Source organism: Bufo bufo, chromosome 1 (assembly GCF_905171765.1).
Source record: "Bufo bufo chromosome 1, aBufBuf1.1, whole genome shotgun sequence".
NCBI classification, from domain to species: Eukaryota; Metazoa; Chordata; class Amphibia; order Anura; family Bufonidae; genus Bufo; species Bufo bufo.
The window spans coordinates 189655960-189669928 of NC_053389.1; the positions used below are offsets into that span (position 1 = coordinate 189655960).

Consider the following 13969-nt stretch of genomic DNA (forward strand, 5'->3'; position numbering starts at 1 on the left):
TTCACGCAACCCCATTCACTTCTATGGGGCCTGCGCTGCGTGAAAAACGCAGAATATAGAGCATGCTGCGATTTTCACGCAACGCACAAGTGATGCGTGAAAATCACCGCTCATGTGAACAGCCCCATTGAAATGGATTCAGTGCGGGTGCAATACGTTCACCTACCGCATTGCACCCGCGCGGAAATCTCGCCCGTGTGAACGCAGCCTTAGATGCCAGGGTCAATAGCTTCTAACTGTGGCATCTAAGGGATTAAACTGCTAGAATTTATTTATTTGATGCATTTATATAGCGCTACTATATTCTGCAGCGCTTTACAGACATCATCATCAAGATGTCCCCAATGAGGCTCACAATCTAAGTTCCCTATAAATATGTCCTTGCCGTGTGGGAGAATCAGCACTCCTCCATAAAAAGGCGGCGGCCCAGCCTAAGGCCCCTCAGTGAGCGCTGATAGGCATATTGGCGATTACTAAGTGGTTAACAGATACCCAAAAACATATGTGAATATTTTACACAGACTTCAATGTAAAAATAAATAAATACTGTCACTGTTTTTTTTTTTAGGGAGTCTACCTAGCTTTGGCAGCTGGCAAAAAAAGAAAAACAGACAGTGGCGAATATGGGGTCTTTTTAACATTGAAGTCATTGTAAAATAGATGCCCTTCCATTGGCATCCATTTATATATGTTGTTTTGGGTATCATCTGCTAAACAGATGATGTGATGATGAAAGATGATGCAAACCCAGCTTAAAACTTCAAGACCCAGCTATGAAAAATATAATATTAAAGTGATAACTCTGTACAAACAAATTCAATGTAATTATCATTATGCTGTGCCAGATTTGAAGCTCCTGCCCCCAGCCATGTTCCATGACAGTTTACATTCCTGTGCCTCGCCTTGGGAGGAGTAAAGCTACGCTGAGCCTAAAATCAAAGATCATAGTCTCACTCTACAAAACTTCTAGACTGCAGCGTATTATGCCTCCTGCTGTTAAACAGACGGACAACCTATCAGGCTCTGGCTCACATCCATGGTGGACCAGGTGGCTTTTGTTAAGCCCTTGGTTTCCGTGAAATCCTGTCAGCATCCTGCTAGTGCTGCAGCAACATGTATGTTACAGCTGACACATGTTGCTGACTACATGGCAACTACTGGGAATGAGCAAACTTCTATTTTCAAGTTCGGCGTACAAGGTTCGGGTTATCTAAGAATTCCGTTATGGATTCCACTACCACAGAGCATAACTTACGGTCTGTGGTAGCGGAATCCATAGCGTACTTCTTAGATAACCCGAAACCTTGCACGCCGAACTTGAAAGACAAGTTCGCTTATCCCTAGCAACTACCAATCACCAGTGTTGTAAATGTACAGTTTGATGCAGGAAGGAGTTAAAGGTGACCTCCATGTTCTACACACTGGAAGTTCAGAAATTGGGTTTCTGTTTTTTAACTATTTAGTAGAAAACATTGGGTCAATTCAGAAGTGGCACAGATATACTAAGACTACAAACGTCAATCTAAGGGTACTTTCACACTAGCGTTTTTCTTTTCCGGCATAGAGTTCCGTCACAGGGGCTCTATACTGGAAAAGAACTGATCAGGTATATCCCCATGCATTCTGAATGGAGAGTAATCCGTTCAGGATGTCTTCAGTTCAGTCGTTTTGACTGATCAGGCAAAAGATAAAACCGTAGCATGCTCCGGTTTTATCTCCGGCGAGAAGAACTGAAGACTTGCCTGAATGCCGGATATGGCATTTTTTTCCATAGGAATGTATTAGTGCCGGATCCGGCATTCAAAATACTGGAATGCCGGATCCGTCCTTCCGGCCTGCGCATGCGCAGACCGGTAAAAATGTGAAATGACAAGCGGAGAGACGGATCCGTTCTTGCAATGCATTTGTGAGACGGATCCGCATCCGGATCACTCTCACAAATGCTTTCAGTCATATCAAAATCGGCGGATCCGGCAGGCAGTTCCGACGACGGAACTGCCCGCCGGATCACACTGCAGCAAGTGTAATAGTAGCCTAAGTAAGCCCATCAGTGCAGAATAAGGCACGTTCAGGTCACCAGAAATCCAACTTGTAACTGGTCTAGATTTGAACTATCATTTACACCAGTTTCTGGTGTAAATGATAGTAAGTTTGTTGGGATGTTTCAAGGCTTAAAGGGGTTGTCTCATCTCAGACAACAGGGGCTTATGCCCCCATTGTCTTATAGGGGCGGGTCCCACCGCTGGGACCCGCACCTGTATCGGGAGCAGAGCCCCGCAAGGTGGTGGCTGGAGGACTCTGGTCCAGCCACCACCAAGTACTCTCCCCATAGAAGTGAATGGGAGCGCACCATGCATGACCGGCCACCGCTCCCATAGCCAACTGGCTTGGCTATTTTTGGCGGCCCCATAGAAAATGAATAGAGAGCGGCTGCGCATGCACAGTGCGCTCTCCACAGCTTTGGCGGCTCCACTCTCTATATAGGTGCGGGTCCCAGCTGTGGGACCCACATCTATCAGACAATAGGGGCATATCCTAGCAATATGCCTCCATCGTCTGTGATCAGACAACCCCTTTAACCACCTCCCGACCGCCTAACGCACGGATGCGTCCGGAAGGTGGTTGATTCATTCCTCCTGGACGCATCCGTGCGTCATCTCGCGAGACGCGAGATTTCCTGTGAACGCGCGCACACAGGAGGGCGCTCACAGGAACGGAAGGTAAGAGAGTCGATCTCCAGCCTGCCAGCGGCGATCGTTCGCTGGCAGGCTGGAGATGTGATTTTTTTAACCCCTAACAGGTATATTAGACGCTGTTATGATAACAGCGTCTAATATACCTGCTACCTGGTCCTCTGGTGGTCCCCTTTGTTTGGATCGACCACCAGAGAACACAGGTAGCTCAGTAAAGTAGCACCAACCACCACTACACTACACTACAGCCCCCCCCCCCCCCGTCACTTATTAACCCCTTATTCACCCCTGATCACCCCATATAGACTCCCTGATCACCCCCCTGTCATTGATCATCCCCCTGTCATTGATAACCCCCTGTAAGGCTCCATTCAGAGGTCCGTATGAATTTTACGGATCCACTGATAGATGGATCGGATCCGCAAAACACATACGGACGTCTGAATGGAGCCTTACAGGGGAGTGATCAATGACGGAGGTGATCACCCCATATAGACTCCCTGATCACCCCCCTGTCATTGATAACCCCCTGTAAGGCTCCATTCAGAGGTCCGTATGAATTTTACGGATCCACTGATAGATGGATCGGATCCGCAAAACACATACGGACGTCTGAATGGAGCCTTACAGGGGAGTGATCAATGACTGTGGTGATCACCCCATATAGACTCCCTGATCACCCCCCTGTCATTGATCACCCCCCTGTAAGGCTGCATTCAGATGTCCGTATGATTTTTACGGATCCACTGATACATGGATCGGATCCGCAAAACACATACGGACATCTGAATGGAGCCTTACAGAGGGGTGATCACCCCATATAGACTCCCTGATCACCCCCCTGTCATTGATCACCCCCCTGTAAGGCTCCATTCAGACATTTTTTTGGCCCAAGTTAGCGGAAATTATTTTTTTTTTTCTTACAAAGTCTCATATTCCACTAACTTGTGTCAAAAAAATAACATCTCACATGAACTCACCATACCCCTCACGGAATCCAAATGCGTAAATTTTTTTTAGACATTTATATTCCAGACTTCTTCTCACGCTTTAGGGCTTCTAGAATGCCAGGGCAGTATAAATACCCCACATGTGACCCCATTTCGGAAAGAAGACACCCCAAGGTATTCCGTGAGGGGCATATTGAGTCCATGAAAGATTGAAATTTTTGTCCCAAGTTAGCGGAAAGGGAGACTTAAAAAAATTTTAAATATCAATTTCCGCTAACTTGTGCCAAAAAAAAAAAATTTCTATGAACTCGCCATGCCCCTCATTGAATACCTTGGGGTGTCTTCTTTCCAAAATGGGGTCACATGTGGGGTATTTATACTGCCCTAGCATTTTAGGGGCCCCAAAGCGTGAGAAGAAGTCTGGTATCCAAATGTCTAAAAATGCCCTCCTAAAAGGAATTTGGGCACCTTTGCGCATCTAGGCTGCAAAAAAGTGTCACACATCTGGTATCGCCGTACTCAGGAGAAGTTGGGGAATGTGTTTTGGGGTGTCATTTTACATATACCCATGCTGGGTGAGAGAAATATCTTGGTCAAATGCCAACTTTGTATAAAAAAATGGGAAAAGTTGTCTTTTGCCAAGATATGTAAAATGACACCCCAAAACACATTCCCCAACTTCTCCTGAATACGGAGATACCACATGTGTGACACTTTTTTGCAGCCTAGGTGGGCAAAGGGGCCCACATTCCAAAGAGCAACTTTAGGATTTCACAGGTCATTTACCTACTTACCACACATTAGGGCCCCTGGAAAATGCCATGGCAGTATAACTACCCCACAAGTGACCCCATTTTGGAAAGAAGACACCCCAAGGTATTCCGTGAGGGGCATGTCGAGTTCCTAGAATTTTTTATTTTTTGTCACAAGTTAGTGGAAAATTATGATTTTTTATTTATTTATTTTTTTCTTACAAAGTCTCATATTCCACTAACTTGTGACAAAAAATAAAAACTTCCATGAACTCACTATGCCCATCAGCGAATACCTTGGGGTGTCTTCTTTCCAAAATGGGGTCACTTGTGGGGTAGTTATACTGCCCTGGCATTCTAGGGGCCCAAATGTGTGGTAAGGAGTTTGAAATCAAATTCTGTAAAAAATGACCGGTGAAATCCGAAAGGTGCTCTTTGGAATATGGGCCCCTTTGCCCACCTAGGCTGCAAAAAAGTGTCACACATCTGGTATCTCCGTATTCAGGAGAAGTTGGGGAATGTGTTTTGGGGTGTCATTTTACATATACCCATGCTGGGTGAGAGAAATATTTTGGCAAAAGACAACTTTTCCCATTTTTTTATACAAATTTCGATTAATAACAAAAAAAGTAAAAATGTCAGCAGCAATGAAATACCACCAAATGAAAGCTCTATTAGTGAGAAGAAAAGGAGGTAAAATTCATTTGGGTGGTAAGTTGCATGACCGAGCAATAAACGGTGAAAGTAGGGTAGGTCAGAAGTGTAAAAAGTGGCCTAGTCTTTCAGGGTGTTTAAGCTATGGGGGCTGAGGTGGTTAAGTTATGGTGCAGATATGGCATGTGCCATTATGTGCAGTTTTGTTTTTAGATTATTTTTTTTAGATAGTGGCGTAAACCATCTCACAGAATTACAAAAAGTTCTCTTTCACAAGCTCCTACTTACCATTGCATAATAATTGCTGTTTACCATAATAGGGTCCCTTCCTCGGAGGTAGATGTATTCTTCCCACCAATCACTCACCTACCAAGAGGGAAAAGTGTTACTTCATTACATTGTTAATAAATAATCTAAAAGGTAAAATAATGTGACATATTTCAGAAGAGCCCTTACATAGTTAGATGCCCACCAGGACTTCAGCTTCAGGTACCACTGAAGTTTGGGTCCAAGTTTAACCTCAAAATCTTTGGCGAGAGCGGTCATGCGTTTGAACTCCTCATCGGTCATCAGAGGCCTCACAGATTCCAGATACTATGGATAAACATTTAACAGGTAGGTTACATAGGCACTCATTCTATCAAGTTTCACCTTTAACAGACTGTGGACAAGTTTCCATTACAGAGCAGGTAAAATATTTTTTCCTGACCCTTATGGCAGTCAGATATTTTCCCTGGATCACTTGAACATTATTCACCACCATATTAATAACTCTTGATGCCTATAGTCACATGTGGCCTACAGCTTCCTGTCCAAGCGCTTCCTCTTCGTAATAATAGAACATGCAGTTGACCTCTAGAAATTCTCAACACGTCATTGAGCTGTTAAGCATGGCCGTATACTTTTAACCACCTATTAGAAATGGGCATCCAAATACTTTTGACCATGATGTACTGTATACGCATGAATAAAGAAGATATCATACATACATAGTCAGAATAGACTTACCTTTTGCATTGTGTCTTTAACTTTTGGAACAGGAAGGCGAGGAAGGGACGCCTGGTAACTGTAAAGCATGGGCTTACGGCCAGAGAAAATCTTCACTAAAGTCTAACAATAAAATAAGGAGAGTGTAAGCAGTATAATAATACAGACTGCCTATATAGTTCATAGAAATGGATGTGGGCACTACTGGACTGGCTGCCATGGGAAAGCTCTAGAAATACTAACATGTCCACGGGTAAGCTGCTTCTGTATAGTTATAGTGGCACGCCACCATCGAGTAACACAGTTAACAAATTTAACTATATGGCATCTTTGCATGACAGATTCATTATCTGTATCTATTTTTTGTTGCTAGTTTTACTTTTTATTTTGTGGTTTTATTTTTTACTCTGTGCTATGTGCACCCCCTGTCTCCAAACCAATGCAGGTATATACAGAGCAGCTACAAATCATTGGGTAACGGGTTCTTCCCATAAATACAGGGACTCTATCTCATCAGGAATGTCAATGGACCAGTCACTACTGTCCTTAAAGGGAACCTGACATCAACTTTATGCTGCCCATACTAACGGCAGAATAAAGTAGAGACCGGTGAGTTGATTTCAGCGGTCTGTCATTTATAAGTTAAAAGTAAGTGGTTGCCGAGAACCAACATCACAATCATTGCAGACTAGGCCTGGAAAAAAGAGTCCTGGCCACCTGAGAAGAGTCCTGGTTATTCATGAATTCCTGCTCTCCTGCCCACCTGCTGATGACTGACCGTCTTCTACCTAGTTTTTGCCCTTTCTCTCTAGGAGAGAACTGCCAATCATCAGCAGATGGGTGAGAGAGCAGGAGATTAGGAATAACCTTGACTCTTCTCATGTAGATTTGACTCTTTTCAAGGCCTGGGCTGCAATGATTATGATGCTGGTTCTCGGCAACCACTTACTTTTAGCTCATGAGTGATACACCACTGAAATCAGCATTTCTGTCACTAATTTATACTGCCCTCAGTAAAGTTAGCATAAAGTTGATGACAGGTTCCCTTTAAGACCGGGCCTATTTTCATTTATTTTTCTTCCCTACTTTCCAATAGCCATAACCTTTTTTTTTTTAAATCAAATCGTTTTTATTGAACAATAAATACATAGTATAACATAAAACAATACGTTGTATTTTCCTTTCTTTACTTTATAGCCATAACCTTTTAGTTATTTTATTTTTTTGTTAACATAGCCATATGAGGGTTTATTCATTGTGGGACAAGATGCATTTTTGAAAAACGAGAAAAAAAGAATTCTTTGTGGGGTAAAATTTAAAAAACAAAAATTCCACCAACGTTTTTGTAATGGACCCACGCAAACACGGGGAGAACATACAAACTTCATGCAGATGTTGTCCTTGGTAACCACTGAGCCACCGTGCTGCCCATATGTATACATAGATAGCTGTCAGTTACTGATAGTTGTACATGGGGGACGTGTTATCAGTGATTGATAGTATTCTCTGTGTAAATGTGTATATAGATATAGCTGTCAGTTACTGATAGCTGTACACGGGGATGGTGTTTTCAGTGATTGATAGCATTCTCTGTGTAAGTGTGTATACAGAGATAGCTGTCAGTCACTGATAGCTGTACACGGGGATGGTGTTTTCAGTGATTGATAGCATTCTCTGTGTAAGTGTGTATACAGAGATAGCTGTCAGTCACTGATAGCTGTACACGGGGATGGTGTTTTCAGTGATTGATAGCATTCTCTGTGTAAGTGTGTATACAGAGATAGCTGTCAGTCACTGATAGCTGTACATGGGGACGTATTATCAGTGATTGATAGTATTCTCGTATCTCTTCTCTACAGGATAGGGGATCAGTGTCTGAGGCCCCTGCCAATCAAGAGAATGGGAACCCCTGTTCTCCATTTGAAAGGACGGAAAACGCACATGCGTGTCTTCCTCTCCATTCAACTCTATGGGACTACTGGAGATAGCCAAGTATAGGCACTCAGCTAACTCTGTCAGCCACAGCATGCGGGCCTCAATACTCATGATCGGTGGGGGCAGACACTGATCAACTATCCTGTGGAGAGGGTATAAGTGGTTGTAATGGGACAATCCCTTTAAATTACTTTCTTTCTAAATTTCTTAAACTTTCAAACAACCCCCTCATTAAAGAGAGGGCTCATAACTTCTATCAACCTCTAGTAGCAAAGACCTACTGCTATTACAGAATATAGCAGAGGTCCACTTATGCTTTCCAAGCACAGCCCTGGAAGGATTTACCTTTGGAAAGATTCATATTTAGTTCCGTTCTACCAACAGAAACTCCAAACCCACTAGCATCCATTCAAGTGTTCGAAGTTCAAGTGAAACTTATTTGTTAAAGGCAATGCTCCTTACCAACCATAACTTGGTGGTGGCTGACATCTTGCCATGCTGCTCGTACATCCAGCCATGGTACGATAGGAGTTGTTTTAGTATATAACGCATGGTCATGATGAGTGCAAACCACAGGGCCGTGGAGAAGAGCAAGGCGCTAATAATACTCTGTCCTTGGTGAGATAGGTAGTAACTGCAAAGATTAAAAAGGAAAAGTTATCTGAAAAATGCTCATATCACAACATCACCAATCCAGTCTCTATGAATGCGGTATAGGCAAATCTGCCTCCGACTGTCCATGACTGAAAGTAGCAGGCAACGTAAATGCTGGCTTTCTGTGAAGACCACAAAAGCTGCATACAATCTTCTTATAGAGTACGTCCAAATCTGCAGCATTTTACAGTACCAGCAAAATGAATACGATACTAAGGAATCTTACTTAGAGGTCTCTTGCACACGACCGTATGCATTTTGCAGTCTGCAAAAAATACGGATGACATCCATGTGCATTCCGTATTTTGCGGAACGGAACAGCTGGCCCCTAATAGAACAGTACTATCCTTGTCCATAATGCGGACAATAATAACACATGTTCTATTTTTTTGCAGAACGGAAATACGGAATCGGAATGCACAAGGAGTACCTTCCGTTTTTTTTGCGGACCCATTGAAATGAATGGTTACATATACGGTCCGCAAAAAAAAAAAAAAGAAACGCAAATGGAATGAAAATACGTTCGTGTGCAAGAGGCAAGACGCTGAGAAAAGAATCTGCAGCATAAACTGACCTGTGAGGCAGATTTGAAATCAGCAGCGTGTCAATTTGCAATGAGCCTTATATGCACTCCATGTGAATCTCAATGGCATACAGATCTGCATCTCTAATATCAATAAAAAACTGATCAGCCGAGATACATCATAAACACAATTTCCCTCCTTCGTCTCCCTCTCTAAAATGGGAATACCCTTTAATTATTATATAACTAACATGTTATACCATAATTAGGGTATGGTATGTTGCCATGGGATGTGAACTGCTGTGGAAAAATCCCTGACAAATCCGATGAACACATGCGTAATATGCAGGGTCGCCAACAAGAATTTTTCTCTTCTCTAGACAACTTTTCCCCAAATCATGAACAGTCAACATTTTTTTAGGACAAATTGGAAAACCATAATGAATGATAAAGATTATAAGTAATACATGTAAATAGCTCAATATACTGATAACACCTCATTACCAGCATTTACTGTGAGCTGGAAAAACTAGATTTTTGTACTTACCGTAAAATCTGTTTCTCTTTCGTTTATTGTGGGACAAAGGCTTGACCGTGGGTATAGCTGCTGCCACTAGGAGGCGAGATTTTACGTTAAGTACAAAAATCTCGTTTTCTCATCCGTATTATTGGGGGACACAGGCTTGACCGTGGGACGTTACAGAGCAGTCCCAGGGATGGGCCACAAACGAAGAAGCCCTCCGGCCAGAGAAACGCCGTCTGCAAAACTCTATGCCCTAGAGAAGCGTCAGAAGATACAAAGGTGTGTACTCTGTAAAATTTGGAAAAGGTGTGCAAAGACGACCTGGTAGCCGCCTTGCACACCTGAAGGGCCGAAGCCCCAAGATGTACTGGCCAAAGCAGAATGAGCAGTAACCCGGAAAAGCGGAGCCTGGTCACTGATGCGGTATGCTTCCACAATGGCTAAACGAATCCATTGGGAAATGGAAACTTTGGACGCAGCCAGCCCTCGTCTCGGTCCCTCTGGAATGACGAATAATGAATCCATCCGTCGGAAAGAGGACGTCTGAGACAGATAGATGCGAAAAGCCCGAACCAAATCCAGAGTGTGGAGTGAGGATGAGACGGGCAGGACAAATGGGAGAATGATCTCTTCATTGAGATGGAATGCCGACACGACCTTTGGATGGAAGGACTAGACATGGGAAGAACTACTTTGTCCTGATGGAGGAAAAGGAAGGGCGACCGACAGGAAAGAACCGCTAGTTCCGACACCCTACGGATGGAAGTGACTGCCACCAAAAAGGTAACCTTGTAGAACAGGAAGCGAAGTGACACCTACTGCAGAGGCTCAAACGGAGAGGACTAGAGAGCGCTGAGCACCAGATTAATACGTGTGCCACCCCCTACTGAAGGGTCCGAACTGCAGAAAGCAAAGCCAAGTTCCGCTGAAAAAGAATGGAAAGGGCCGAAACTTGCCCTTTGAGGGAACTGAGAGCCAGCCCCAAGTCCATGCTCGACTGCAGGAAAGACAAGAGTCGCGGCAACGAGAACGGAATGAGAGACAACTGGTGGCGTTCGCACCAACTAAACCAACTAAAGTAGGACTTCAGGGTCCAGTGATAGATCCAGGAGGACGACGGCTTCCTAGCACGAATCATGGTCTGGACCATCCGAGAAACCCAGAGCCATTAGTACCGTGGCTTCAACAGCCATGCTGTTAAATGTAGAAAACCTAAATTCGGGTGGAAGATCGGTTCCTGCGACAAGAGGTCCTCCCAAAGTGCAAGACGCCAGGGTTCGTTGGCGAGGAGGGAGACTAGGGATGCGTGCCATACTCTGTGTGGCCAGTCCGGGGCCATGAGAATGACAGGCAGACCTTCGGACCAAATTTTCCGGAGAAGACGCGGAATGAGCGGAAGAGGAGGAAACGTGAACTGCGTCCACGGGATCACAAGGGCGTCCGATGCCCGAGGATCCTTGGACCTCGCAACGAACTTCTCTACCTTGAAGCGGGAGGTCATGAGATCCACATCAGGCCGACCCCATCGCTCGCAGATCGCGAGAGAGACCTGTGGATGCAAAGCCCATTCCCGGGATCGAATCTCTCTCGGCTGAGAAAGTCGGCGATCCAGTTGTCGACGCTGGGGATATGAACTGCCGACAGAGCTGGGACATGGCTCTCCGCGCAGGAGAGGATGAGCGCTGCTTCCAGCATGGCTGTGGGGCTCCGGGTGGCGTCCTGGTGGTTTAGATATGCAACTGCTGTGGAATTGTTGGATTGAACCTGTACTGGATACCCACGGAGACGATCCGTCCAATGAACCAGAGAGACAAATTGCCCGTAATTCCAGAATATTGATCGGAAGGGAGCGTTCCTCGCAGGACTAGGTGCTCTGGACCAAGAGATTGTCCAGAACTCCTCCCCAGCCCTGGAGACTGGCGTCCGTCGTCAACACTATCCAGCAGAGGGGAAGGAAGGAGCGGCCTGATGTCAGCATCGGAGACATCAACCACCACCGAAGATCTCTGCGCGTCGGGGCTGGGAGACTGATGAGTCGATCCAGGGAGGCTGGGGAACGGTCCTAAGTAGTCAGAATGTCGCTGAAGAACCGTGGTATGGAACTGAGCATAGGGCACTGCTTCGAAGGAAGAGACCATGTGGCCCAGAGCCCTCATGCACTGGCGAATGGGAAGAGGCTGAGGCCGCAACAAAGAGAGGATCTGACAACGGAGAGTTTGTTCTGGGGCAAGAATATCTTGGCCCGATCGGTGTTGAACAGCATGCTCAGAAATTTCAGCTGTTGAGATAGGTGAAGACATGACTGATAGGTTCAGAACCCACCCCGAAACGTTCCAGGGTGTCCCGGACGATGAGTAGGCTGTCCGCGTTGCCCGGAATGATGGATCCTTGATCAGGATATCGTCCAAGTACGGAATCGCCACTATCCCCCTGGCATGAAGCAGAGCCATGACTGAGGCCAGAATTTTGGTAAAGACTCTGGGAGCTGTGGCAAGACCGAATGGGAGGGTCACAAACTGGTAATGAAAAGGTCCCACTGCGAACCGAAGATATTTCTGGTGACTGACGCAGATTGGAACATGGAGGTAGGCGTTCTTGATGTCTATCGATGACAGGTACTCCCCCAGGTAGCGGCGGAGGGCATTGAGGTCTAGGATAGGACGGAACGTACCCTTTCTTGGAAAAACCAGTACCCGTTCGAGCGAAAAAAACAGTAACCCTCCGACATGACTTCTCGTACCCAGGCATCCGAGATGTGAGCTAGCCACCCATGCTGGAACAGATGAAAATGCCCTCCCACTCGACTGGGTGGGCAGAGACCACACATCATGCAGAGTAGGACTTGGGGGTATAGGGCTTGGAGCCCTGCTGGCGAGGACGCCAGGGAGGGCAAGGCTTGAAAGATGGCTTGCGCTTCTGCTCTGGGGCAGATTTGTCGGCTGGCTGCTTAGGGCTGGAGAAACCCCGAAAGGGCCGAAAAAGAGGTCTTTTTAGACCTGTTAAAGCACGTCCTGCTCTGCTGCAAATGGGTGCTTTTAGCCCCTGTAGCATTAGAGATAATCTCATCCAGACGCTTGCCGAAAAGTCTGCTACCTGCAAAAGGGAGGGACGTCAAGGCCTGTTTAGAAGCATTATCCGCCGCCCAGCAAGATAGCCACAGGGTAGGGCTGCACGATATATCGCAAAAGTAATCGAATCGCGATAATCGGCAAATGCGGTTTGGCGATTCGGCCGAGCCGAAAATGCCGCGATTATTATATATGAAGGGGCCCCTATTGATAAAAAAAAGTCCTCTGTCCTATTACAGCCTCTGTACTTACTTTCACAATGAATGCATGCACTGCAGCGACGAGCGGGAGCGAGCGAGGCAGCCGGCCGGCGCGGGACTGAAGTCACTTAGTCACGCTCCTGCTTCCTGAATTAAGTGGGAAGAGCGTGCCAGTGACGTCAGTCACGCGCCGGCCGGCTCGCTCTCTGCCGCTCTCTGCAGTGTGAGTGCATTCATAGTGAAAGTACAGAGGCTGGCCATTTTATGAATAGGAGAGTTAACACATGAAGGGACACATGGGGCCATGAGGGGGACCAGCATAAGATGCTATATGTGTGTCTTATGCTGGCCCCCCTCGTGGCCCCATGTGTCATAGCACACATCCCCTATAACAGTGCCCTCCGCAGGTCCCCCATAACAGTGCCCTCCGCAGGTCCCCCATAACAGTGCCCTCCGCAGGTCCCCCATAACAGTGCCCTCCGCAGGTCCCCCATAACAGTGCCCTCCGCAGGTCCCCCATAACAGTGCCCTCCGCAGATCTCCCACATAACAGCGTCCTCCACAAATCCCCCATAACAGCATCCACAGATCTACACCTCCACAGATCTCCCACATAACAGCGTCATCCACAGATCCCCCACATAACAGTGCGTCATCCACAGATCCCCCACATAACAGAGTCATCCACAGATCCCCCACATAACAGCGTCATCAACAGATCTCCCACATAACAGAGTCATCCACAGATCCCCCACATAACAGCGTCATCAACAGATCTCCCACATAACAGCGCCATCCACAGATCCCCCACATAACAGTGCCATCCACAGATCCCCCACATAACAGTGCCATCCACAGATCCCCCACATAACAGTGCGTCATCCACAGATCCCCCACATAACAGCGTCATCCACAGATCTCCCACATAACAGCGTCCTCCACAGATCTCTCACATAACAGCGTCCTCCACAGATCTCCCACATAACAGCGTCCTCCACAGATCTCCCACATAACAGCGTCATCCACAGAT

At 46.1% G+C, this 13969-nt stretch overlaps 1 protein-coding gene across 10 annotated transcripts in view; it reads right to left on the reverse strand.

Annotated features, from left to right (window-relative positions):
- Window positions 1–13969, reverse strand: part of CPT1C (carnitine palmitoyltransferase 1C) — an 82988-nt gene that overhangs the window by 33320 nt on the left and 35699 nt on the right. For all 10 annotated transcript variants that reach the window (XM_040433723.1, XM_040433715.1, XM_040433709.1 and 7 more), the window contains exons 4-7: window positions 8434–8605; window positions 6058–6159; window positions 5506–5643; window positions 5338–5415 (exon numbers count right to left, since the gene is read on the reverse strand). In XM_040433723.1, coding sequence (XP_040289657.1) covers window positions 5338–5415; window positions 5506–5643; window positions 6058–6159; window positions 8434–8605 — 490 coding nt within the window. The remainder of the gene's footprint in view (window positions 1–5337; window positions 5416–5505; window positions 5644–6057; window positions 6160–8433; window positions 8606–13969) is intronic.